This window comes from Lonchura striata, chromosome 2 (assembly GCF_050655825.1).
Source record: "Lonchura striata isolate lonStrDom1 chromosome 2, ASM5065582v1, whole genome shotgun sequence".
Taxonomy (NCBI): Eukaryota; Metazoa; Chordata; class Aves; order Passeriformes; family Estrildidae; genus Lonchura; species Lonchura striata.
In genome coordinates, this window is record NC_140704.1 from 117,277,821 (window position 1) to 117,303,638 (window position 25,818).

The 25,818-nt window shown below is 39.6% G+C and overlaps 1 protein-coding gene across 3 annotated transcripts in view; it reads right to left on the bottom strand.

Annotated features, from left to right (window-relative positions):
• Positions 1 to 25,818, bottom strand: part of ALKAL1 (ALK and LTK ligand 1) — a 43,572-nt gene that overhangs the window by 10,069 nt on the left and 7,685 nt on the right. For 2 of the 3 annotated variants that reach the window (XM_085572108.1, XM_021555737.3), the window contains exons 2-3: positions 24,679 to 24,995; positions 192 to 245 (exon numbers count right to left, since the gene is read on the bottom strand). In XM_085572108.1, coding sequence (XP_085428234.1) covers positions 192 to 245; positions 24,679 to 24,985 — 361 coding nt within the window. In that variant the 5' untranslated portion in view covers positions 24,986 to 24,995. Of the gene's footprint in view, positions 1 to 191; positions 24,996 to 25,818 lie in introns of all 3 variants that reach the window. The other variant, XR_014952902.1, reaches the window with a different exon arrangement.

The window sequence follows — 25,818 nt, forward strand, 5'->3', positions numbered from 1 at the left end:
ATTTTAGACCAGATAGTTCAGTTGATTATTCAATGAAATTAGAATTCTTCAAAACTGTTTACTTCTAAAATATGTACACTTAACTTCAGAAATGTTAGCCTCAGAAATGTTGAGCCTCAAAAAAATTAGTAGTGAGACATTTATAGGTACTTAGAGTATGCACATGTGGAAAATACAAGCAGCTGCCTTACCTGTAAAATGTTTTATGAACTTGTCTTTTAGACTGGAATCTCTTGGAAAAATTTCTGAGGAGAGAAGAAAAAAAAATTATATTTATGTAGCCTAGGAATTACAGTAAAAGCTCTGAAAGCATAATATGCCAAGATGTCTGATGTACAGAGACCAAATAGATTCCCAAATTAACTAGGATTAATTTTCATAGTTGTGGGGCTCTGGGTATTTAAACAACATTGTGAAGTATTTCAGGTAATTCCCAGATGAATACTATATGGTCATCCTACAACACACAATAATTTTCTGACACTAATTTCTGCACATCTTAGGTCTGAGTAGGGCTGTAAGCATAGAAAGACTGCAAATAATATAAAATATAATACTTACAAGTATGTAAGTACCTGAAGAAATTATGTAAAATACTTAGATAAATACAAATTAAATATTACTTTTTGGATTTTGAAATAACAAGTACCTGAAGAGAAAATTCCCCTACAAATCACCTAAAATAAACATGGATCATGCACATTTTCATTGGAATATTAGTAAAAAAATGGTCCTTCTCTCCTGTGAAAACTGCTGTGAATTTTAAAATATTCCCTTTCCATTTATGGCATTTTTTTCCCAGAAAGTACAAGTGAGTAGAAGGAGATAGTTAGTTTCCTTTCATACTATACGAAGATGTTGGTTATCTGTCAAGATAAATTCTTACCACTGGCTTTAGGCAGTTTCTCAGAGGTCACATGGGTGTATTTTTAGGCTGGGATTTTAAGATAAAATGTCCAAGTCTTACTGCAACTTATCAAGTTTGGGAAACCTAGTTTTCTTAAGATTCCTTAAATATATCAGTTTTGACTAATTTCTTTTCTCATTGCAGAAGAAATGCTATCCCTTCTCTAATAAACTTAGAATTTTACTGATAAGAAATGTCAGGTACTTTAAAATTGTACATAATGAAGATGATAAAAAGACAAAATAGGGAAACAATTGGTGTGAGTTTTAAATGAGATGTCTCAAGTGGACAAGTACTGATGAATAATCACTGTCTGGTGAAGGATAGGCTAGGAACTGACCGTTCTTGTTCAGACAAAGAATATTTAGATACAGACACTTGCAAAGCACACAGAATTTCCTGTGGGAACAGTAGCTGCTTTTTACCCCATGAAATTCTCTATTTGGCCCATAAAATTCTTTAGGAAAAGTCTGTTTACAGCCAAAATCTGACTCTTTAATGGCCAGAAGGTGAAACAGGAGGACAGGCTGATGCTCTGTCAAGGAGCTATGCACTGCAAGTATAAAATTGCAGCTGTAGCTGTGTTGGTTGTTCTTGAGAAGGAACACTCCAGTCTGCTTTCCACAAGTAAGCCACATGGCCCAGGGTTCACACCAGCCCAGCCCAGCCTGCTCCAACAGGGAAATCTGGGTCAGTTGTGTTGAAAAGCAGCCGAGTGCCGCTGCCTGCGCGCCTGCTGCTCCCCGCTCGGCTGCCGGCGCTCCGGGCAGCAATCCGCTTTTCAGCATGTGCCCATGCTTCAGCTCCCTGGCTCAACAGGACAGTCCATGTGCTGGGTAAAACACAATCACTGAGCCCCAGCCCGGCACAAAAACAGCCTGAGCTCATTTGTATGAGAATCACAGGCAGCACAGGTTACTGGAACACTTCTGGCTCTAATGGCACAGGCAACTCCCCCAGAACTATGAATTGCCCAACACAAGCACAGTCATTTTCTCCCCTCTTCCAGCAGCATAGCCAAGCCCTTCTGTCTGTACACAACTGCGAGTCTGAGGTCGCAAAAGACTTAGAATTTCAATCAAACTAATGAACATCTTCTTTGAAAAGGATATGTGTCACTGACTCCCGATCACACTGTGGCCAGAAGCAGGATATCAAGTCCATACATATTTCTGACAAGCTCTTCTATACATCAGCAAAAAATCATCATGAAAAAGTTCCTGAATTAGCTTTTTCTGGCTTCTAACAAGTTCTTAGTTGCTCCAGTCATATTTTATGCGTAATCTATCACCTATTAAGGTGTCCATTTTCACAAAAAAGGCTCATATCCTCACAATGCAAGTTAAATCCTTTGACATAATAATTTCAAAAAAAGAAAAGCAGAAGCATTAATATAATAAGATAAACTGGAAAAGTATTACTAAAATTAAAACACTTCAAAGTCACACTGTGAAAAACTAAAAAAAAAAAAGAGAAAAATGAAAAAATAAAATGTTTTATGTGTGAAACTACATAAATGGGAAATATTGCGTGGAGAGAGCTTACTCAATCCACTCAAGAGAGCTTACTCAATCTTGTATCAAGACCATATTACACAAATTATTAAAATATAGCCAGTATATATCCTATAGTAACATTGGTTTAATCAGCTGGGAGAACATTTAGACTGTGGCACTCTTGTGCCCAGGCTTACAGTCTGCACTGCTCACCACAGAGTACATCTGGGTTAAAAGGCACATGAGCTCTCGACTCTGTGTTCATTCTGGGCATAATCTCAGTTTATAATCATACATAATAATAGTTCTAGGACTTATTTCTTATTTACATTAGGACTTCTATGCATATCCTTAGATATTTACTCATCTTGGGCAAAATACTGCCACAGCACTGGACATGGGCAGCTATTAAATGGTGCTAAGATGGATTTGCTATTGGATCTTCTTTCCAAAATAGCAGAAATATTTATGGTAAACTCTAGGGACAAGACAAATTTAGAGAGTTTTCCAGCTCTGCTTCACAGACAGAATAGTTAAGTTTATAATGCAAATTTGGTTCTAAACCAATCCATACTGTTAGTTTTATCAAGCTATGACATTTCAGTGATCTCATGGCTTTAGATAAGAGGTGTATATATCTGCCTGAGTTTTATCCCAGCTGGGATAAATGTGATGATGGGGAGAGCTAGCCAGGTGTGGGCTAAGAATTAGTAAAGCAACACCTGATCCAGCCCCCCTCTCTCAAATTTTTATCAACATTCCAAAATTGATTTAACCACTGTTGTAAAGCTAATTCCCCAGAAGATAATTCTTTCAGCTGATATTCAGCACACAGCAGCTGATAGGAATGTTTAATTTTTCATTAATTTGGGTGAAATTACAAAACCTGGGAGATTAATAAACCTACAATCTGATCTCAGGTTTGTACTCAGCTTGCAACTTAAGACATAGTTGCTCCACCTTCTTGCTCCACCTTCAACAGGTCTTTTCACCTTTCTGTGCCTTCAGTTTCTCTGTGTTTTGTCTGTTCAGACTGCAAAGTTGTGACAGCACATGCTGATTTTTACCCTGTGTTTGCACTGTCTCCTGTATCATGTCACCATAATTGTGCCAGGAACAATCATGTCCTAATGGAAAAAAAAGAACTGTGATCACAGCCCTGAAATAAGCCAACTCCACACAACAGTTTGTTGACTTGGAACATAAAACCTCCACATCCTCAGGCAGAAAAAAATCAAGATCTCTATTTGTTTATGCTCCCAACAGACAACTTCTGTACATTTTTAGTTTATTCAGAGAATTAGTGTCAATTGGACAGCAAAAGTGCTCCACTGGTCAAGGCTGGGCCAATCAGAAATGGTGGTAACACCTTTGTGATAACATATTTAAGAAGAAAATAAAGAAGTTATTGTGCAGATGCAGCTACAGCCAGAGAAGAGCAGATTGAGAACATTGAGAGGAACAACTCTGCAGAAACCAAAGTCAGTGGAGGAGGAAGGGGAGAAAGTGCTCCATTGTGCTGAGCAATGCTGAGATTCCTCTGCAGCTGGTGGTGCAGACCATGGTGAGGCAGCTGTGCCCCTGCAGCCCATGGAAGTCCAGGGGGATGCAGAGATCCACCTGCAGCCTCTGGAGGAACCCCACACCAGAGCAGGTGGATGCCTGAAAGGAAGCTGTGAACCCGTGGTAGGCCCATGACAGAACAGAGTCGTGGCAAAGATCTGCAGACCCATGGAGGAAGAAGCCCATGCCAGCACAAGTTTCCTAGTAGGATTTGTGACCCCATGGGGACCCACCCTGGAGCAGCCTGCCCTTGAAGGATTGTACCCCATGAAAGAGTGGCCCACATAGCAGCAGTTTGTGGTTGATTGTTCCCCATGGGATGGGCTCCAGTTGGAGAAGTTCATGAAGAATTGTCTCCCATGGGAGGGATACCATGCTGGAACAGCAGCAGAAACAGCATGCAATGAACTGACCTAAAACCCATTCCATCTTCCTCTGCCACTGAGGGGGAAGAGCTAGAGCTGAGAAGAAATGAGGGGTGGGGAAAGGTGTTTATAAGGTCTCACATTACTTCTCTTTATACTGCTCTGATTCTGTAAATAGTAAATTCAATTAGTATCTCTAATTCCAGCCTGTTTTGCCCACACCAGTATTTGGTGACCGATCTCTCCAGGTCCTTATCTCAACTCATCAATCTTCATTATATTTTCTCTCGCCTGTCCAGTTGCAGAGGGGAGTGAGAGAGTGGCATTGGTGGGTGTTTAGCATCCAGCCAGAGTTGTGCACCATTGTGCATTTTCTTGTTTTTTATCTGTGAAATGGCAGAAAACTATCAGCAGTAAGATGCAGCTGACTCTTCTATTATAAACCCAGATGCAGGCTTCCAAAACATTTTGGCATGAAAACAGTGTGTGGGTTTTGGTTTTTTGTTTTGTTTTTTAGGAAGAACATTTCATGTCATGAAGCTGCTTAAAATGCAGTATATTTTAGCAGAGTTTTAAATAAATGTGAAACATTTTAAAGGACAATACTCTCCAAAGTTTTGACTTATACAAAGGCTCTATTGGTTCAGAGTATACAAATAAATCTTGCAACAGCTGAAACTTCATGCTCCCAAAAATATTTGGAACACTGTCAGCAAAACTGTCTCAAGTACTTACACAGATACATCACATTTACTTGGATGGAGCTTTTCTTTTCTACATATTCTCCACCTTGCCTAAAGATGGCAACTCTTGCCTACTGCAACAATACAAGATGAAATACTTCTAGGAGGAGGTTTGCATACTTTCAAAAATGTCAAGATGGTTTACTTAACACAAAAAATAAAATCTTTGGTAATAAAAATTACAATAAAATCTTACAAATGTAAATTTGTAAAGAATTTTATAAGTTCACAGAAGAATTGAAGAAACAGATATGGAATTCAACGAAAACATGATAATAATAGTCAAGTAAAATGATATGCTAGGAAGATGGGTGACTAGAATGACATTGTAATGCCAAGATGAAAGTATCTTCAGCATAGCTGTCCCAAATATAAGTGAAACACTAGAAAAACAGTGCTTAAATATATATATATATATATTAAAAAACTTAATGTCCCAAAACATCCTTTCTCTGCATTCAATCTACACACATAACTATTCCTACAACTTTTAGATATAGATGTACTGCCTCAGTTCAACAAAAGATTAAAAAGAGTTTTGCTCAAAATAGAAAACAGTTTGAAGAGGAAAGATAAGGCATCCTAGTGGAGAAAAAATTGTTAGTGTTCACTTGATAAGAATTCAGTGAGGTGTGGAGTAAAACATGGGCATTATTTGTGAGAATCACAGATAAAATACCCTGTGAATAATTTGAGCATGAAGTGCGTGCTTAGAGCTCTCACCTGGTATAACTGCTAGAGGTAGACAGAAACAGTGGTCACCACTGTGGGCAGCTGTGACAGGGAGTGGATCCCAATCCCTGCCTGGGGCACTTTCCACACTGAGGTTTCACAGTGTTCGAGAGAGCAGCTCCTAGCACAGCCCTCAGCAGCAGATAATGTTAAGCATGGTTGAATCAATTAGCATATACTTCTTTCTTCAGTACCCCAACCAATTAAAAGGTCTTAATTCCCTCCTTTCACTATTACACTTCAGCTGTGACCAGATTACACAAAACTCCTACTTCTGGGCTCAGGGCTGGACAAAGTCCTTACCTGAAAAACTGGGGACTTCCAGCAGCTTTGGGTAGACTGAAGATGCTATATTTTCTATGCTATGCCATTGTTACTGGAATGATATTATTTTTTGTTCTGTACACAATAGACATATTAGTATAGATTGAAATGTTTTACTGATTCCTCATGTGGTGTCTGAAACAACAGAGAAACAGAGTATGCACTTTGTTGAAAATACGTGACACTTTTATTCCCTACTAAGGGACCACCAATTGATTCTGAGGTCCTTAAGAACACTCAAAATCCTTAGGATGAATTTGTGGTTGTATTACAACTCAGTTCAAAGACTAACAGATTTAATGCTTTTCCTATTGCAGTCTCCCATAGAGAGGGGAAAAAACCCTTTGTGCAAAAAGGAGCAACTCCTTCCATCATTATCAATCATAAATCATTAAAAACTTTATATTATTTGTGTTAGAAATAGCTTCCATATGAGAAAATATCTTCTTAAATTATGTATATTAATTCTCTTAGACTACTCATCTGCAGTTTCTACTACATAAACTACATTTCTGTTTTTGTTTTGTTCTTTTTCTTCCAGTTTTCCACAATTAAAAGTTTAACAATCATTTCTAATTATCTCTAGTAATTTGTTTGTTTATATACCTCCACCCCAACTCTTTCCTTCACTAGATCTGCAATTCATTCCTTTAGATGAGGGAAAATATCTATTTCTGTGTGCAGTATTCCGAGAAGTCTGTGTTACTACTCCTGTTAAGTAAAACACACAGTTCCCACTTACTGAATACTTTTGTTTTGAGACTTTGATGTGTGCATACTGAGCATAGATGGAAAATGAGTCAATGTTCCAGACAGACACATTCCTTTTTGGATGTAATATTGCTGTTGTAATTCAAAACTTACCAGATTCCTCCAAGTGCTGTGTAATGAAGATTACAATAACTTAGCAATTTTTTTTCACTTTCTGTCACTTTCTACTCTAGGAAGTGAAGAATTATCTAGTATCTCAGTATTTTCTGGGGAAGAAAAAGCCTCAGATAAATCCCCAAATCAACATGGCTTGGATTCACAGAGGTAAGAGTGTCTGCTAAAGAGAAAATCAGGAATTGATATATTACTGCATACCACTGCCATCTACTGAATGTAGAATATGCTGAAAGTATTTATGCACACCTTCCTGCTCTGTGAGCAGAATTTACCAGGCTTCCCATTATCCAGTCTAATGGGAGCCCTTTCAGTTCCCACAACACAAAGTATACTCCAGAGCTTAAGGATTACACATAGAGTGCAATTAAGAATTCATAACTGACTTGGTCAATTTATCCTCTCAAAGAGTAGATATAAACACTATTCCAATCTCTTTGGACTTCTTTGCTGTCCATAAAATTTTTGTTTGGCATTACAACTTTATTTATACAGAAAATTGGAAGTCACATTGTGATACATTATAATACTTCATTAGTCAAGTCCTAAAATGCTAGTTCTGCTCCCATGTATAAGAGATGCTTCCATATTTAATTACTTTTCAAGGCTTGAAAAAGTACTTCTAAGGACACTTAAACTAATGACTTAACATTTACTTGCCTTGGTATACATTCCAGTAATATTTTTCTGATGTGAACATGGCAAATAATATTCCTCTTAAATGCAGATTAATTGATATATCTTCAAATTCTCACAACTTTAGTTACAAACACAATATAAAATTGTAAGGTTTTATTCTGGAACATTCACCAGAAACTTGAGTAATTAAGTGGGCTTTGACATCAGGCACTTTAGAGTTACAATGGACTGACCTCAGAGAAAAAATCTACCAGGGTCTGCTTTCATAATGGCTGATGAAGTTTACTATGTCAGCCACATTGTCAAGAGTATTACATTAAAAAAATCTGTGTTGTTATTAACTCTGCTAAAGATGTGTATAAAACGAAGCACTAGCTTCCAAAATCACAGTCTGGCATTTAGTCACGGTTTCTATTTTTGTCGTCTCTTCGCTCTAGAGTCAACCATTCACTCTTATCCCAGAACATCTACTCACATATGTCCCATCTCTCTTAGTCACCCTTGCAAGTCTTATCTATATCAGCTGCTCCCTTAAAACCAGGAGGATTAATATCCACAGGGCATTCAGGAGCATAACTGCAATCAATTTTGGTTCTACTAAAACCGCAGTACTGCAAATACTGAGCATTTAAAAAAATGCACAAATTATTGTACAATGGGATTCCTAAAACTGACAAAAAACCCCAAAACAGATAAGGACACCTAAAAAGGGTAGTAAAATGTGAAAATAAGTCCATTAAAAACATTCAAAGAGCAAAGGCATACAGATTTCCTAGTTCTGCATGCTTAGTTTTTTGTCTGTAGATCTGTATTTATATGTCCTCATAAAATTTGTTTGATGGATTGACACATTCACACTACAGATGTAAATAGATTTGAAGCATTTCAAATTTCTCCTTATTCACTTTTTGCTTGGAATGGAATATTCATTATTTCTTTTAAGATTTCTAAAAATAGGCTTGAAATTTAATTTGAAGTGCTGCCTTTTTACAGTGACCAGTCAAATTCTACTCTCACTGATGGTCGTATACTCCCTCTCATTCATGAACACCTCGTTCATGCAATTGCAAGAGACTAATGGAAGCCATTTTTTACTCAGTAGTTTTCAGCTTTATTGTTATTGCAGAGATTTCGGCTGAATCTCAAGAAAACACATGACAAATGTGGGATAAACTTCAGTTGGATTTATAGAATTTATTTGAGCAATGGGGCAGTAAACTTCAGGAACACTGTAAAAAAAACTATGGAAAATTCTCTACATAATATAATATAAATAGTAACACAAAAGACATGACTTGGATCTTTCTTTAAGAATAAAGGGGTATTTATTTATCTCTAATAACTGATAAATGGGAAGAGAAGTCTTACATTAGCTAGGCACATTCCATTTATTTGAAAAGTTTATTAACAACATTCTTGGATGTTCTTCCTGAAATAGGTGATCGTTGGATTCAATAAATCCAATAGGCTTCAGCCAAATTATTCTAAATGTGAAATACCAATTTTAATTTATTTACCAACTTATGCTCTGTCATCCCCATTGGATCACGGCCTATGAGCACCTAAGACAGATAATTTCCCTTTAAATCTCTACTACTACCTCTCTCCTGGAGTCCTTCTGATTACACACTACATCTTACCTAAAAATGATACAAGCTTGTAAACCATGAACCAAAATGTGTTCTTAAACCTTGAGAAGAATTGCATTTATTTGCCACAGTGTTTTATCCCTAAATCCTCCACTGTTTGTTTACTGCAAGTCACTAAATGGAGTCAGTTTCTAAATTAATTCAGGTTTACATACTACCACATGCTAAGGTGTACTTGGGATTAGAAATTAAATATCTCAAGCTCCTTGCCACATTTCTAGCAAATCTGTAAGTAGCATCCTACTGATTCAGTGCTTGTCTTTATGAAAAATCTGCCCAGTATTTGGGACCCTTTTGGATGTTTCAAACTGTAAAACATCACTGTTTTTAGGAAAAGCAAATGAACTTTGGTGTACATCATGAGACAGATAACTTTTAAAGCAATCCATTTTTTTCAAGTTTCTCTTTCTGAAGCACCAGAGCCATAATTGTGCTGCTGTCTCAGAAGGCGTTATGTGCTCATTTCTATTCTAAATTTATATTCTAAATTTGTGCTCATTTGTATTCTAAATTTTCTTCACTGCTGCAGTTTTTTCCTCCATTCATCTGTGGTAGAAAATGAATGAAGTATTTTTTGAGAAAGCATGACCTTCAGTTCTGTAATCCTTGTACCTCTGTATTAAACATCACAGGACATACTGAGAGCAGATTATCCTGGCCAGGGATGCTGTGCTATTGCAGCCTTGCAAGCACAGTCCATCCGCAGCACAATGTGGGATGGACTGTGGGAAACCCGCCTTCTCTCATGCAAGTGCAGGAAGAAGTGACACAAAGTCTTCTGAGAGAAACTTTTGTCTCCAGATTTTCCTACGTTTCAGGTGAAGCCAATTTTTCAATAAAAGCTTTCACAAAATCAGATCAGTAAGAGTAAACAAAGCAAACACATACTGATTTTACTTGACTTTGCTTTTTCATTGTATTATACTGCTAACTGGAAAGAATACAGATACCCTATCCTTTCCCAGCTTTCTGACTTGAACTCCCAGGACCATCTTTGAGATACCACAATTGTTCATGTGGTCTCAGTTTCCCACTCTCTGTGAGCCACATCACCATATCATTCAAGAGTAAAAGCACCTGTGACAGTGCTATGGCAGAGACTGGAAAATTCATCCAGATGGAAGAGAACAAAAGTAGGATAAACAGGCATAGGAATATTTGGTGTTCATCTTGTATCACTTGGAGCACTTTCAGTGGCTACAAAATACCTTCCTACTTTTACTCATACTGAGGTCAATCCTTCAGAAGCTGTGGAGGACAACTGTATTTAACCAAGGTTCTTCAGTAGCCTTAGAAGCAGAAAAGGTTGACTTGCAGTCAAGAGAGAATGATACAGATCTGTTTACATCCATGCTAAGGACCCAGACAGACACTTCCCCCGATCTTCCCTGTCCTTGCCTTACTCTTGCATAGCCATTGCCTTTTGCCTTGTCCCCTCCATTGCGTTCTGCTTGGCCTCCACACCTTGTCTGGACTCTGCTAGCTGTGAGTGGGAGGAGAGAGTGACAGGAATAGTTAGCAATCACTGCTATGAAGACAACTAGCAGCATGAGCAGTAATTCCAAGGAGGCCTTCCCACCTCAGCAGAGCAATGACTATTTACGGCCTGAAAGGGCTTGCCAGCCACCAGTTCAACATCCTCTTAAGGGCAACAGATTATCCCTAGAGTTGGCTCCTCCAAGGCTGGGCACTGAACTGTGGGAAGGACATAACCTGGAGCTGGAGGGAGCTAACTCACTCGAGCTACAGAAGAAACATTTGATTGTGTCTGAAGTGTCAGGATAGGTGGGCTTGGAATGGGGAGGATAGTTTCTCCTGCTGTGAACTATTCACGTTTTTCAACACTGGGAATATTATGTTCCTCCTCTTCCCCTCAAACTTTGATTTTTCTTTGATTAATTCACTATTTTTGAAGGAAACATAATTGCTCGCTAAGTGCTTAGACACCGAACTTCCATTTCTCAGAAAAAGAAATCACAGCTCAATTCTGGTTAAAAGACTGCTGTAATGGTATTATCATCATCACAAACGTGAACAAGCTGAGCCCTAGCTGCCATATGAATGCAGAAACCAGCACATAAGAACTGCCCTATCTAAATGAGAATATTTTCTCAAGCACCTTCCAAGTATGTCCAATACGATACTAGTTTCTCTATGCTCTGTTCCTTTATAAAGTATCAGTTACATGCTGTACCAAGTAATTTGTCATCCAGACAGAATTTGTACAAATATATGTCAGTCAATAAATTGGTTGTAGAAGTTTCCAAATATTTTTTTTTTCTGTCACACATCTACCAGTATTTCACCTTGTCATTAGTACTATGTGAAGGATCTTAGCCAGATAATGGAAATGTGTTTCAATTGTTCATGTGAAGCCTTCTTCCAAAACAATCCCACTATTCCTGAATGTAAGATTGTCTGTCAGCTCCAGTAATTTAATTTTGGTTGTAAATAAAAATTCCTTTCAAGTTTTCAGGTGCTAGTGTCCTTCTTTGGATATTTTCCTTACACCTATAAACCTTCATGGTTAAATATGTTTGGTTTTTTTAAATTTTAATAGATAATTTAAAAATACTAAAGGAAGCATTCATTAGTGTAAGATTAAAAGTGGTGTGATTTAAAACATTTTCTCCTTTTATTCATAAAAGTAACAAACACCTCTTAGATTTTCATTACAAATTCATTACAAGGAAAAAAAAAATCACTATGAAGTTATAAGTCTTTCAAAACTACAGTTCCTCAAGGGGATATTTATAAGGTAATGTCCTTCAGTTGGAGCACAGGTCTAAGTCCAAGACTGGAAGAGCTGTAATGCAAGATTACAATAAAAGGAGGAAAATAAGAGTACATCTCAATGTATCTGTTTGAGACTGGCAACTGTCCAAACCCACTGTCTAAACCAGGAGTTCCATTTGTCATGCTTAGTGACAGAATCCATTGTTTGAATGTCAAATTTTAGAATAAAAACCAAGAGCAACTAAGGAAATGGGTTCTGTTTAGAGTCTTAGCTTATGTTTACAGCAATAAACCACAAAGCAGTTGTGTAGAAGCAGGTCTCTGGATTCCCGGCTGGTACAATTAATCTAGGAGCTGGTGTACTCTCAAAGAACGCATTTTTGAGGACAGAAAAATGCTGGAAGGAGAGTATGCCCTGATTCTGTTCTCCTTGATTTCCACAGGAGCAAAACCAGGTCTTCAATCTGTGTGTAATTCACATGATCTACTTAGCTAAACAATTAAGTCACAGCTCTGACATCTGATATTTATTTTAAGTTCTTTGAGCCAGATTCTCTTTTCTGAGCCAACACTTTTTTCTGTTCTGGTGGCATAGAGGCTATAACAACCATGGATTTTCCCAGCTGGAGATTCTACCAACATGAGTAAGTCTTTACCTGTCTGGCAAAATCAGCTTTCATGTAATTTCCTCCTCTATTTCACCCTCTGCATCTTTACCATACTCTTATGAGAAGGAGTAAATTACTAGGCCTGGGCTACATTCCTCAATACCATGCTTCAGATATCCTTAGCCTGTATACTTGCCTCTTCCAATTAAACCTATATGGTTAATTTGAAATAATCCTTAGGCTATTGTAACTGAGGTAAAAACATAATCTGCTCTGGTGCTTCTTCTGTGGTATTTCAGAAGATATACAACTGAGTATCCTTCCAAGGTATGTTACCAGTGAGATACCTCAGAAACTCTAAACCCATGTACTGTGGGTCACTTCCATCTGTGCAGGCCATGCTTATTAATTTAATCATAGTGCAAGGTCATCCCTAAAGAGCCTCAGTCCAAGCATGCCAACCTCTTAACTCCCATCTCCACTCTTAGAGAGCACAGGCTGTGTGAAAGGATAATCTGAAGGCAGGTTCAACTGAAAAATCCCACACAATCTGAATAGTGTTTTTCAACCATTGCCTCAGTGGGGAACTTTATGGCTCCTTCTACATTATTGAAGGGGATGCATGCAATGAGAAGAACTTTAGGCGAGACTAGTTTAATGGAGATGACAAAGATCAGGATGCAGTTTAACCCTGCACTTATTTGAGTCTACTTTAACCAACAATGCAGTGTGGAATTGACCTGCTGGGAAATGTGAATGCTTACAGTGGGACTGTCTCCTATGTGTGCTGCAGGAAGTAATGGAACAATTCTAAGACATTGAGAAGGGACCACCAATTATTCAAACTTCATCCATACCTTTGAATATGTTCAGGCTGTCAAGGAATTGGCCAAGGATCTGGGTCCAATCTCAAAATGCACTCACATCCTAATCCCTTATGCCTGTGCTCTTTTTTGATTAACTATGTTCTGGAGCTCTCCACAAGTATATGCTGGTACATAGTGTAGGTCACAGCTCTTCCCCAGTGCCTCACAGTGATTTCAGTGTCATAAACAGATATTTTTACATTAGCGACTCTGCCTCGGGTAGCTGAAGAGTTGCCAGTTTTGGAGGGAACTGGAAAGTGGTAGCAAACAGGTTTATCAAAAAGAAGGAAAAAAAAAAGGAATAAGTATAGAAAGTGTGTTTTCTAAGAAGAAATTAAGGTCTGCTTGGGCATCTCACTTATTTTGTTTTATGCCCTTTAGCTACCATATAGCTGTGCCCAGCTCCTGGGGAGAATTCTATTCTAAGGCGTGAGTTCCAATGAACACTTACAGTGTTCACCAAACTGCTATCTGCCACATTTATCTTCCAAACACAATATAATGGTCAAAAAAGTGGGCTCAGAGCTTCATGTGCAGAGATTTTTGGTGAAGGAAATGAGTCAACTTGGGAGGCAAACAACATTAAAAAGAGCAACATTTAGAATGCAGCAGCCTCTTTTGATTCAATGATTTTTAATCAGCCACTTTCCAATAATTCATTAAGACTTGAACAAAGAGATTGAAGCATTGGCTTCTTCTAGGGCTTCAGCCAAGTGTAATGAAATTATACCAGGATATATTTACAAGGTTGGATATCTTGAACTCAGCTGTAATTATGTTTATTAGTAATTCTTCAATAGCTGCTCAGAAAGCATATTTATATTAGTTAGTCCTTGCCTGTGGAGACCCTTATATTAGCTTGGCAAAAGAACATTAAGAAGGATGGTTTTCTTTTTTTCCCCTTTCAGCAAATCCCTTTTTACATCCGAAAATGCTGTGGGATCAAGAAATAAGCCAAGTGTAGTGTAGATGGGTACTTTTCTGCTTTTACTATTAGTGATCACTTTAGAAAATGGTTAAAACTAGAATGGATAAAGATCTAGATTAACATATTCTGTTAAGTTTTCATTTGAAATATAAAAAGTTATTTAACAACTATACTTTGCAACATGAGATTCTTATCTTATATTGCAAATATACATTGCAATTGTGCTGGAACAGCACCACATACATACCACATACACACTGTACACAGTACAGGTAAGCACTATGTGCAAATTTCATCTTTTTTGTTTTCTCCTCTGCCAGAGATGTGAACATGTAAAACACTAAAATACATATTTATTTTGAAAAGAAAAAAAAATCTCCAAACTATTACAGATCTGATGTATGAGTTTAAGTAAAAGATTCCTATTTTTAAAAGAAAACTAATAAACAGGAAAGCATATCCCTCAAACTATTGAAATGAGAAAATGTAGGGTATTATGAAACACTTTCTATTTTGAATATTAAGCTGCAAATATGTATTTCCCCCTTTCCAAGAGGAAAGGTGTATTACAATGCTAATTGTTTATTAAACTTACAAGGATAATTCACTGAAAATAACAAGGCATATAGAAAAGACTGGTCAAACTATTCAAGGCATTATTTACTAGAGCTATTTTTCCCTATTCAAGCGTTTCTTTTCTGTAACAGAAAACCAATTTTCATTAATTTGTCTATTAGCTACTTGGAATCATTAAACAGTCAAGATATTTCAGATGATATTTCAGATGAATCCAGAGACTCCAAATTATGCCTGGAAAGTTATTGGAGGGCTCCTGACTGAAGGCAAAACCACTCTTAGAATAAGATACAGACATTATATATCTGTAAGTATTAAGAGGAAATTCACTTTGTGCAATTCTGCAGGACTCTATGCAAAGCACTCTGTTTTAGCTACCATGGCTGCTAATAAATGTAGATTCTGGAATATTTGCATAAATTAAACACAAGAACAGCTGCAATACATCAAAAGGAATATATGAACTAGTTGAATTGACTGAATGAAAACTGATGACATGTGCTTAACTGCATACAAGCCAAACTCAGCACTGACAAACATAGGCAAACTCTGTTGGTGTGAAAGGAAATGGAACCGAGTTTGCCAGAGCTTAATTAGACCCTGCTCTTTTTTCTAAATATGAATAGGCTCCAGGTTGATTGCTGTGCAAATGGTAATGTTTAACTGTACTTTACATTTCCTGTGCTTATTTTAGAAATGTTTCTATTTCTTTCTGAATTAGAACAGATACAGAACTGTCAGATATGGATTAACAATACACCATTTCTGCGTTATAGATACTTTATTCTAAAATACTACTTTAAAGATACTCCCAGTGATCATATGTCAGGTTTACGCTCAGGCTAAGGTCATTTTACCCTATCATAGTTACATAAGGAGACCACTTATAAAGCATAACTAAGATCATAATATTTTATGTGAGTGTTACATATAAATGAATCAAAGATAGCAAGCGACTTAGACATACTAATATTGGAGGTTTGATCTTCATAAACTGGTGTAATATACATACAAACACACATTTCAGTGGGCCAAAAGGTGCTGATCATAAAAGAGCTAACCTGAAACCAAAAAGCAGAAAGCACTTTCTATAGTTTGTGACTGAGCAAAGTTTGTGACATTTCCCTGGGTTTTTAGTACCACTGTCACTGTTATAATATTCTGGCATCTGAGATAGAGTGTAACTGAAAAGAAAGTGCTCCTCTTAATACTTGAGAAGTTTTCTATTTATTCTAAGATATCATATTTGCAATACTAATCTCCAGATTCTCTCCTTCTCTCACTTCTTGTTCTGACAGGAAAGAAACAACTATCCCAGCCAAAAGCAAAGACGGCTTTTCTGGAGGTGCTGCTCAATTCTGGGACAGTGGACTTCAGTAAAAATGATTTCTAAAGCCCTGACTGCACCTTACATAAGTGATCCTCCATATTCCCATGCAGCTGAATCACACATCCACACATGGAGTGACACCATGTAGGTAATGTAGAGCCACCCTGTTCATGAGAAGTAGATCTGAGTGGAAATTTGTTATACCTTTGCCAGTCTTATCCATACAAATTATTTATTTTGTAGTAATCTCTTTTCTGAAAGAATGAAAATTGCCTGATACCTAGAAAAGTAACTTGGTACTGAATAAAGGGGGAAATCTGTATATGTTATCTTCACATACAAACCTAGCATTTGATCATACAATAATGGGAAGCCCAAGTTGTGGTATTTTGCTAATTTACTGATGACCAAGAGGTCCATTCAAACTTTAGGTGCATAGGATCAAATGCAAGCAATTAGTCTGCTCTAGATTGCCTTCTCACCCAGAAGATTTTGTGGCCCAGAAGACCACAAGAAACCCTCTTATTAGTATGTCTCAGCCATAACTCTTTGTTTACTGTGTAAAAGACAAGTTCTGAAAATCTTTTTCCTAAATTTCCTAAACTGAAATTTCCATGACAGCAAAGAAATCTCTTATGTGTTAGGCATGCTATGTCATTAACAGACTAAGAAGTAATTACTCTATCATGATTAGAGTAATAACATCACAGCTATCTCCTTACTTATTTTAATCCAATGGGATTTAAGGGGTTTACTAATCCAGGGCATACATCCACTACTGCTACATATACTGACAAGCGTGCATTTTCTAACACTTCATTTCAAAGTCATCATAAACAGCGCAGGTTAAGGAAGAAAAATTATCTGACTGTTTCCCAGTAGGGTTTTATTTTGCTTTTCATTTTATTTTACAGGCTTGAGTAAAAAAGGAGAAAATAATTTGAGTAGCAAAGCCTAATTAGATTTGTGCTATGTCACTGAGGATGCTGTCTAAAATCTGCAAGGAACATGACAATAATTGCTTTGCTGATGTAACTTTAAATATTTTTCTTTAAGCCAAAGACATAGATTTCAAACCATGTAGTAAGATAACACGTATTAAAATGCAATTGAACCAACTTACTGGAATTGAGAAAGAAAAGCTTAATAGACTTTAAAAAACAACAACAAGAAACTTACAAAATAAAAAGTTTAAATATTCTTAGCATTCAAAATCGTGCCTTTACCATAATTGGTTTTTGCTTGGCTACATACATTTTAACTGTGTCTTTAAAAACAAAGTATTAAGATCAAAGAGTATCCACAATTTGTAACTCCAAACAGTATTTTTCACTGGTGTTAAAGCCTATATTAAACAAACTCCTTTTTAAGCACTGTTTTGGTAAAATCAGTGGAGCACTGCACATCAATGATATTTTTGCACAAACAGACATAATAAAACAGAGCATAATATCAAAATGGCCACTAATCTATCAAATGCTTGGATCCTTCATGTGTTAAATCTTGTTTATAACCTAAAGAATTGTGCCCTCAGTATGTAATCAATAGTCAATTAAACCCCTCACTAGAGCAACTGTTTTCTAATTGGCTGACATTAAAAACCCACAAAACTTGAGTAAATAGCCTCTAGGACTTACACAAAAGTAGTAACCTCTAATTCACAAATGACAAAATGAAGCACTCATCCTTAAATTGAATAGAAAAGCCTAACCAACAACCACCAAAACCAAACATAAGCAAACAATTGAGCTTCTTTTTTTTTTTTCAGTACAATGTCATGTGAATGCATGCAATGAAAAAGAACATACTTACTATGACCATCAAAGTATGCTTATTTGGTATGTTTTAAAACAATCCTTAAAATTATTAATATTGGATAAAGTTCCATTTCAGTTTTGGGGTATTTTTACTTCTGTGAGATGTACTGGATAAAACTCTGAAAATGTTATTTTTCTAGAAAAAAGGTGTTAATGTTTTCCCCTTCCAGAAACTACTTTGAAGTCACTTAGAGAGATCTTCTTTAAAAATAAAATTATCTCAATGCAGACAGTGGCCTTACATATACTTTAGGCATTGAACCAGTCACCCTTTTCTCTCAGCACTCTTTCAGTGGCTCTTCTGGTAGATAGTGCATCCTTCTCAAATATCTCATTGATTATGAAGTTTTGCTTATAGCTTTCCACAGTGACAACTACTTTGCAATTATTTTTATGCTGTGTTAAGCATTTTGGAAAACATAAGCCTTTATAATTCTCATTGGTAACTTAAATCACATGTGGGTCTAAAACATCACATCATTCTCATGCACATTGCCCTCAAACCTTATTAATTAAAAGAGGAGTCTCTGTGCCTAGCTGTATGGATGGGTGTATAATTCTCTTTTTATATCTTTTTCCCTGTATACATACTTGCTTTAAAAGCAATATCATATCCACACTTGAAGCAGTGTACTTTTAAGACTAGAGTCTATCAAACAATAAATGTATTACAAAGCCTTATACCTGTGTACTGCCATTCTCCCACCTCTCAGAGGCTTTCTCTGGCAGACTAACACCTGAAATAACAAACCACAAAAACACAGAGACCTGCCATTCTTTCTTGATAGAAAAATCAAATGTTCATAATGTAAAGGAAAAAACACTCAATATATATACATTAGCTCTTCAGTTTGTTAACAGGCTCAAGGCCAAGTCAGACTAATACAATATTCAGGCTGCTCCTCAATTACAGATGGTAAAGCATGCAGATCTACTTTGAAACAAAACTTTTGGTTTTTTTGCTATTCACTTTGTTGCAGATTGGAGAAGTCCTGGTGTACTTCAGAGCCAGTACTGGCATAATACAGTGAAAATTGTGACATTCACTTTTATAAGGCCAGAGGTGAACAAATTAGTAATTGGGTGTCTTGTCTGCTAAATACAAGTTTTATAAAAATACTTAATAGGACTAAAACAAAACCGAGAAGATCACCTCATATTGATCAAAGCAATATGTCGACAAAAAGGCTTTTCTGTATGCTGGCATCCTATCTTGCTCCTGGGACAGCACAGTGCACTTTGAAATATTTGCTGCTCAGGGTTCAACAAGCCCTCTCCCTTCTTGTGCCAGGACAGCACAAGGTCTCAGATATCGAGTGCCCTTCACTGGGATTAATGTGTGTGAGATCAAAGCCCCTTGGAGACCACTTCATCTGAAGGACTACTCTGGTACTTCACTGTATTTTAGGTCTCCTGGTATGCAACAACTGTGTCTTACCTTTGCTCACTCCCTGATCAGCTCTCAGGGTTGGTCCATATATTCTCCAACACGATGTGGAAGGCTTCTGTATAATCCTAGATTTCAGATTATTTCTGTTCAGTGGCCTGGCTCTACTGTCTGGCAGTTATGTTTGCCAAACACAGAGTATTGCTGTTAAAAGTCATATTGCACAATACACCTAAAAACCCAAGCAGGTAGGGACAGGAATGTAGCAGTGGTGTGACAGATGGCAAAGCCATCATAACCATTATTTGTCCAAGCACTGTGCAGAACTGAAGGAATCTCTGCAGTGTTTGGGACTTCCTTTCATCAAAGGAAATGAAAATCTATCCCACCCACTTGTATTTTTTGGGTGGAACTGACACCTAACCATGGTAAAAGCAGAGATAATGGTTCTTTCCACTGGACCCTCTGTAATTTTTATTAGCTCTTATCTTCTTCTAAGTCTCCTGAATGCCCAGCAATTCCTATTAACATAATACAGTAAAAAAAAGTGCTAGCTTATTAACAGGAATAATAACTGGATAAGACTTAAGTATTAGAAAGAACACTGTGTTATGTCATACCATACATTTTAATTTCTTAGAGACAAAGTTTGCATTCCTCAGTGGTCTCCTTTTTTTATTCCAGACCTGTATTTACATTCACTGAAGAAGTTTAGTATTAGGCACAGCAGGTCTTTCAGAATTAGGGACTTCCAGCTGTAATTATCAATACAATTACAGAAGGAAAAAGAACAAAACTTTTCTTATGCCTCACTTAGGATACACGGGTTTGATTTAACCATAAACTAAAATAAACCTCAAACATGTTTTTCAAATTTAATTCATAATGAATAATGGTTAAACTAGCACTATGTCACAGGACAACATACAGTTTTCTGCTGCTGATGTGTAAGAAATTTTGGCATAAAACTGAACTTGTAAGTGCAACCTCAAAGTTTAAATATTTTGAGGGCCAAATTCTCTTCTCTGATATGTTATTCTAAATTTGAAGTAGATATGCTCAGGAGGCTAATTTGAACATACTCATAAACTCAGAGCAATATTTATCTTCATTCCTTCATGCTTGAAAAATGGCTACTCAAAATGTTTTAAAATGTCTTGTTGGTCTCCCAGGACAAAAGGGAAATTTCAGCCCACTCATGCTTGTAAGTTCCTTTCTCCACTGTGGTGGGCAATATGTAAGGAAAGAATAGTCAAAGCATCTTTTTTTATTTCTCAAGATTCTTTAAATCTAATTACATGGAAGCTATTCTGGTTTTGAGGAAAGTCTTTGGATAAATGTAACAAAAAAAATTGAAGAAGAATGACAAACTATTCTAGTTCCCCTGACGTGATATCCAAAAATAACCTGAAGCTGAATCTTCTCTTTGTGAAAATACAGGTTTTCTTCATAAAAAAGCTGACCACAGTTAAGCATCAGAAGCCGGCAATAGTAATAAAAAAGATTATCCATTGAAGAGCTTTCATCACTAAGATTAAAAAACTTTAAGACACTTAGTGAAAAATATAAAATCACACCCAAGCATAAAAACTTCATGGAAATCAGGCAAGTAAAGGATGTTATGACAGAAATTTTAATCCCACTGGATATAATAACTCTGAGGAATGACTTGTATTTTTAGTGACATCCTACCATCCTACCAGGAATCCTAGAAAAAATGAAGATTGCTTTTTGGTTAGTTGGAATTTCTTCTAAAGTGTTCAGAGTAAGTGCTTATTCTCATTAATCAAGTCACCAAGAAAAACAGGGACAGATCTGTGTGAGATAAGACTTTTGAACATACAGGGATAAAAGAGATAAGAAGTTAAGACAGCCAAAGTGTTTGTGAAACCGGTATTTCTGTTGCATATGTAAGCATCCTGGGTCATACAAGAGCCATGATACAAATTACTCTAATGGTTAAGAAGCACATGACATGGAATATAACTCTGGTTATTAAGGGGCAAGAAAGACCTAAACAGTCCTTTGCAGGCAGGTCACAGCATCACACTGTCCCAAACAGCTGAGCAGGTTTGAGTGTCCACTCTATTTCAAGCATGCCCCTTTGCTCTGTGACAAAATCACAGGAAGCAGACACAAGTCATATTCCCATGGCATAGCTCTGGCCCAGGAGCTGTCCATGAAGCACCTGCGAGCCACATCCACACAGGGTAGCACAGAACAGAACCTCTCTTGCTTTCATATCCCCTTTATGCATCTGAACTGAGTGGTGCATGCACGATGTCTGACAGGTACATGTTTCACTCTTCTTTTTCCTGCCTCATCAAAGACGCCCTGCAGGTGCTTGTGCTTTTCAACTACAGCCTGAGCTAAATGAGCAGGACCCCATCAATATAAAGAGGAGGTCCCATCATCTCTCAGACCTCACCCCTGGACATGTGCTGTAGCCACCTGCCCCATGCTGCCCCTAGAATTCACCCAGTGGTACTCCAGGTCAGCTTTTTCACTCTACAAATAGTTAACCAAGCCCCTGAATGAAATAAAAGAAAGGTGAGTCTGGAGGTGCAACTCGGTGAGTGGCTAGAGTAAAGCTGGAGAGAGTCCTGAGAGTGAGGGAATGAGAGAACAGGAGGGAAGCATATTTCAGTCCTCCTGCTATTCAACTCATTGATAATACAGAGTAGCATCCTAAGAAAAGAAAAAAAGGCAAAGAGAAAAAACACAGAAATTGTCTTGCATTCTCTGTTCTGTATACAGCACTATTCCGGGTGGTTTTTGTTTCAAACAAAAGAAGTAAATAGGTGCTCAATCATCTTTTAAATCAGACACTTGGGCTTGATTTTCAGCAGCTACAGACAATCAAAATACATAACTCCAGTTTCAAACACTTGGCTGAGTACTCAACTGAATGCAACAAGCTGTTCTGTTCAGCTGATGATCAGGTACTACCAGCTGGAGTAAAAAACTGCCATTAATGTGGTGGTGAGAGGAGTTATAAAGAAGAGTTAATTACTTGTAAGAAAAACCTTGTCACAGTCCTCTATCCTAGAAAAGAAGTACACACCATCATGACAAGTACTAACTTGTATCCTTGGTATTGGTAACAAAAAATGAGATTAATATAAAAATGTAACTATTATTTACACTTTAGATCTGCTCTTTCTTTGCTGGAGAGACAGCTACCTTTGTGGCTGCCCCTAAGACACTGTACCTATGCAGGGATGACTGGAGAATTTCTCTAAGGACGTTCAGTTGTTCGTTTTGTGTGCAACATAGTTACTAAAAGTAATAACTAACGGAAAACACAATCTTGCTGTGTGTAATACTGATGGGTTTAAAAAAATTCCCTTTCAAAGTTATATAAATATTATGAAGTATGTATACTGTCTATACTTAAATAGAATTATTTAGTTAAGAGCAAACATCTCCAATGGGAGAGACTGTTGTCCAAACAAGAATTTTTTTCCTCAAACCACTTGATAATAGTAATTCTTGCAATAATTATTGCATAGTATAAACCTAATTCTCAGGTTTATACTACTCTATCTTTCATTCTCTTGAAAAGAAGAATGCAAGACTTCATGTACTCTGCCTTGAAAAAGCATTTTACTTCTTTTCTTGAGCTGTGGTCTTGTCCACAGCACATAAAGAATTCAAGCCACAGCAAATAAACAGTTATGATCAGTTATATTGATAACCTGCAACATGTTCTCCAGTCACCACACAAATCTGTGGCAATCTGGTTTGGGCTGGTTTTCCATAGCTACCAGAGACTTTAGAGTCTGAAAAAGCAATATCTGGAAGCTCACTAGGGCAATACAACCCCTTATGGATGTGCATTTCAATACCTGGAGCAGATCAGGCTGAGAAGTTTCCATGGCCAGAACATTCTTTATTTTTTGATGGATACATTTTATCCCAGTTTCCTTAGAATGTGCAGCAATCTCCCTGCACAAGTGCCACCCTACCAATCTGTTAGTCACCTATTAACTTCTCAATTTGTCAGCCAACCTCAAGTTTTTTCGAAAGTGGAGCTTGATTTCATTTAAATCAGGCTACTGAACAGAAAAGAGTAAGTCTACCAGTGAGACTTGGGGAGGGCTGCATCTCAGCTTCACCCATTACCAGCCATCAGCCACAAGGGCGCTCTCCAGGGACACAAATTCCTAAGAAACCAAACTTCCTTGGGTTTCCTCAGTTTGGTTTCTCTCCAGCAAGTTCTGTGGCAGGCAACAAGAGAAAAATATTAGTGGGCCACAGCCAGGGATAATCACTAGATTCTCCCTTTTTTGCGGCACTGCACCATCCTAACCCACACAAACCTCTCAGGCAGCTCTACTCCAGGAGGACATGCTTTTGCAGGGCCCTGCATCAAGCCTAGCAGTGTCAGTCTCCTGGCCAAGGGCAGTGTGACTATCACCAGGCAGCTGTGCTTGGTCCTGAACTGTCCCTGCCGTCACTGCCAGGCCTGGCCCGTGCCAGCGCTGCAGTGCTCCCTGCCCCAGTCTGAGCATCCTCGAAAGGTGAAATAAGCCCCATGCCCATCTCGGTCTGGATCTTCTGCACCTGCCCTGCAAAACTAGAGAAATGCATCACATGGGAGCCAGCAAAGTTGGACAGGAAGTTTAAAGGAGTACATCCAGAGATCTGTTGCCCAGATTGGTCATTTATCCTCTTTGTTCAGATTAGAGCATCAGTCCTAAGACTAGGGAGAAATGGGGCTCCCCAGTTCTGCGCTGCAGTATAGGGAAGCTGGAAGTCTTGCTCTGAGGAGCTTGCTCTGAGGAGCTTGCTCTGAAATCAGTGGTGGTCGCAGCTGACCTGGCCGAAGGTCCCGAAGCCTCAGTGACCCTCTCCTCCCTTCCGTCTCGGATAACCCCGCAGCTCCAGCCGGGGAGCGGGGCTGCCCTCAGCGGGGCTTGAACTCATCGAAGGCAGAGCCCCCGCCGTGGCAGCCCCGGGGCGATGGGAGAGCATCCCCGAGATTTCCGCTCGCCCGCTCCCTCCCGCAGCGGGATGCGCCGGCAAAGGAGCCGTCGGGCTTGGCCGCTGGAGGAAGCGGCCGGGACGGGATCCGGAGGGGGCTGCACCGCCGGGTCCCTGCGCGGGGCAGCGCGGGTCTCTTACCTCCGTGCCGGGCGGCGGCGACGAGCCGCGGCGGCGGCGGGGCGGCGGCGGCGGCGGCGCGGGGGTCTGGCGGCGGGGCACCGCCGGCGCTGTACCGCCGGGAGATCACCCGGTCCCTCCGCGGCGGCCGAGGCGGCAGCGGGCGGCCGTCGTCGCCCAGGGCTTGGAGGAGGATGTCGAGGAGCGCCCCCCGCTCGGCTCCGGCGGCGGGCACGTCCCTGCCCTCGGCGCCCGGCGGCGGCGGGGCCGAGGCCAGCAGCAGGAGCACGATGGCGGGCAGCGCCTGCCGCTTCTTCGCTCCTCGCATCTCTGCGGCGCTGGGAGGAGGCAGAGAGCGAAGGCGGTCAGCGCCGGGCTCGGCCCGCACCCCACCCGCCCGCCCCCCATGCCGCGCCCGGGGCACCCCCGCCCGCCGCTCCGCACGCCGGGGCGGGCGCGGCCCGCGGAGCGCCGGCGGAGGGGCGCGGAGCGGGGACCCGACGGGCCCCGTGCGGTGCCGCCGCGCTCGCCCGGCTCCACGGAGGCTGCGTTTAATAGACACGGATTAGGGGAAGGTTTTTAACCTCGCCGCACATGTTCGCGGTACAGGGTTTTGCAGGGGATTTGCTCGGCTCCCTTTGCCCCTGGAGTCCCCGCGCCCGCGGGTGCTCCGGGTTCTGCCGGCGGAGCGGGGCGGCGCGGGAGCCCCCGCGATGGGCCAGCCTCGTCCGGCCCGGGCGGTGCCACACCGGGGGTTCGGGGAGCGAGCACGGACGGCAGTCGGATGGAGTTCAGTGAGGGGCTGGTTACATTGGAGGTGCCGCAAATCGGGGTAGAAAGGGCGAAAACAATTACCACAGTCTGGGGCTTCCAGAGCAGCCCGTAATGCCCTAAGTAAGCTATTCTAATTATAGACAACGGGTAGGATTAAGAGGGAGGGAGGGAAATTCTGTTATTTACAAACTGTTTCCTAGCTGGCCTGCCTTGCAAATCTTCTTGGGCGAAGGAGTTAATCGGAGCCTCAAGGGAGCCGGCTTTCCCCGACGGCTCCGGGCTCTCCCTCCCTCCCTGCCGTGCCGGGGCGCACCCGGGGAGGAACCGGGGAGCGACCCGCGGTTCGCTGCCGGGGCAGCGCCACCTCGTTCTGCGCCAAGATCCCCT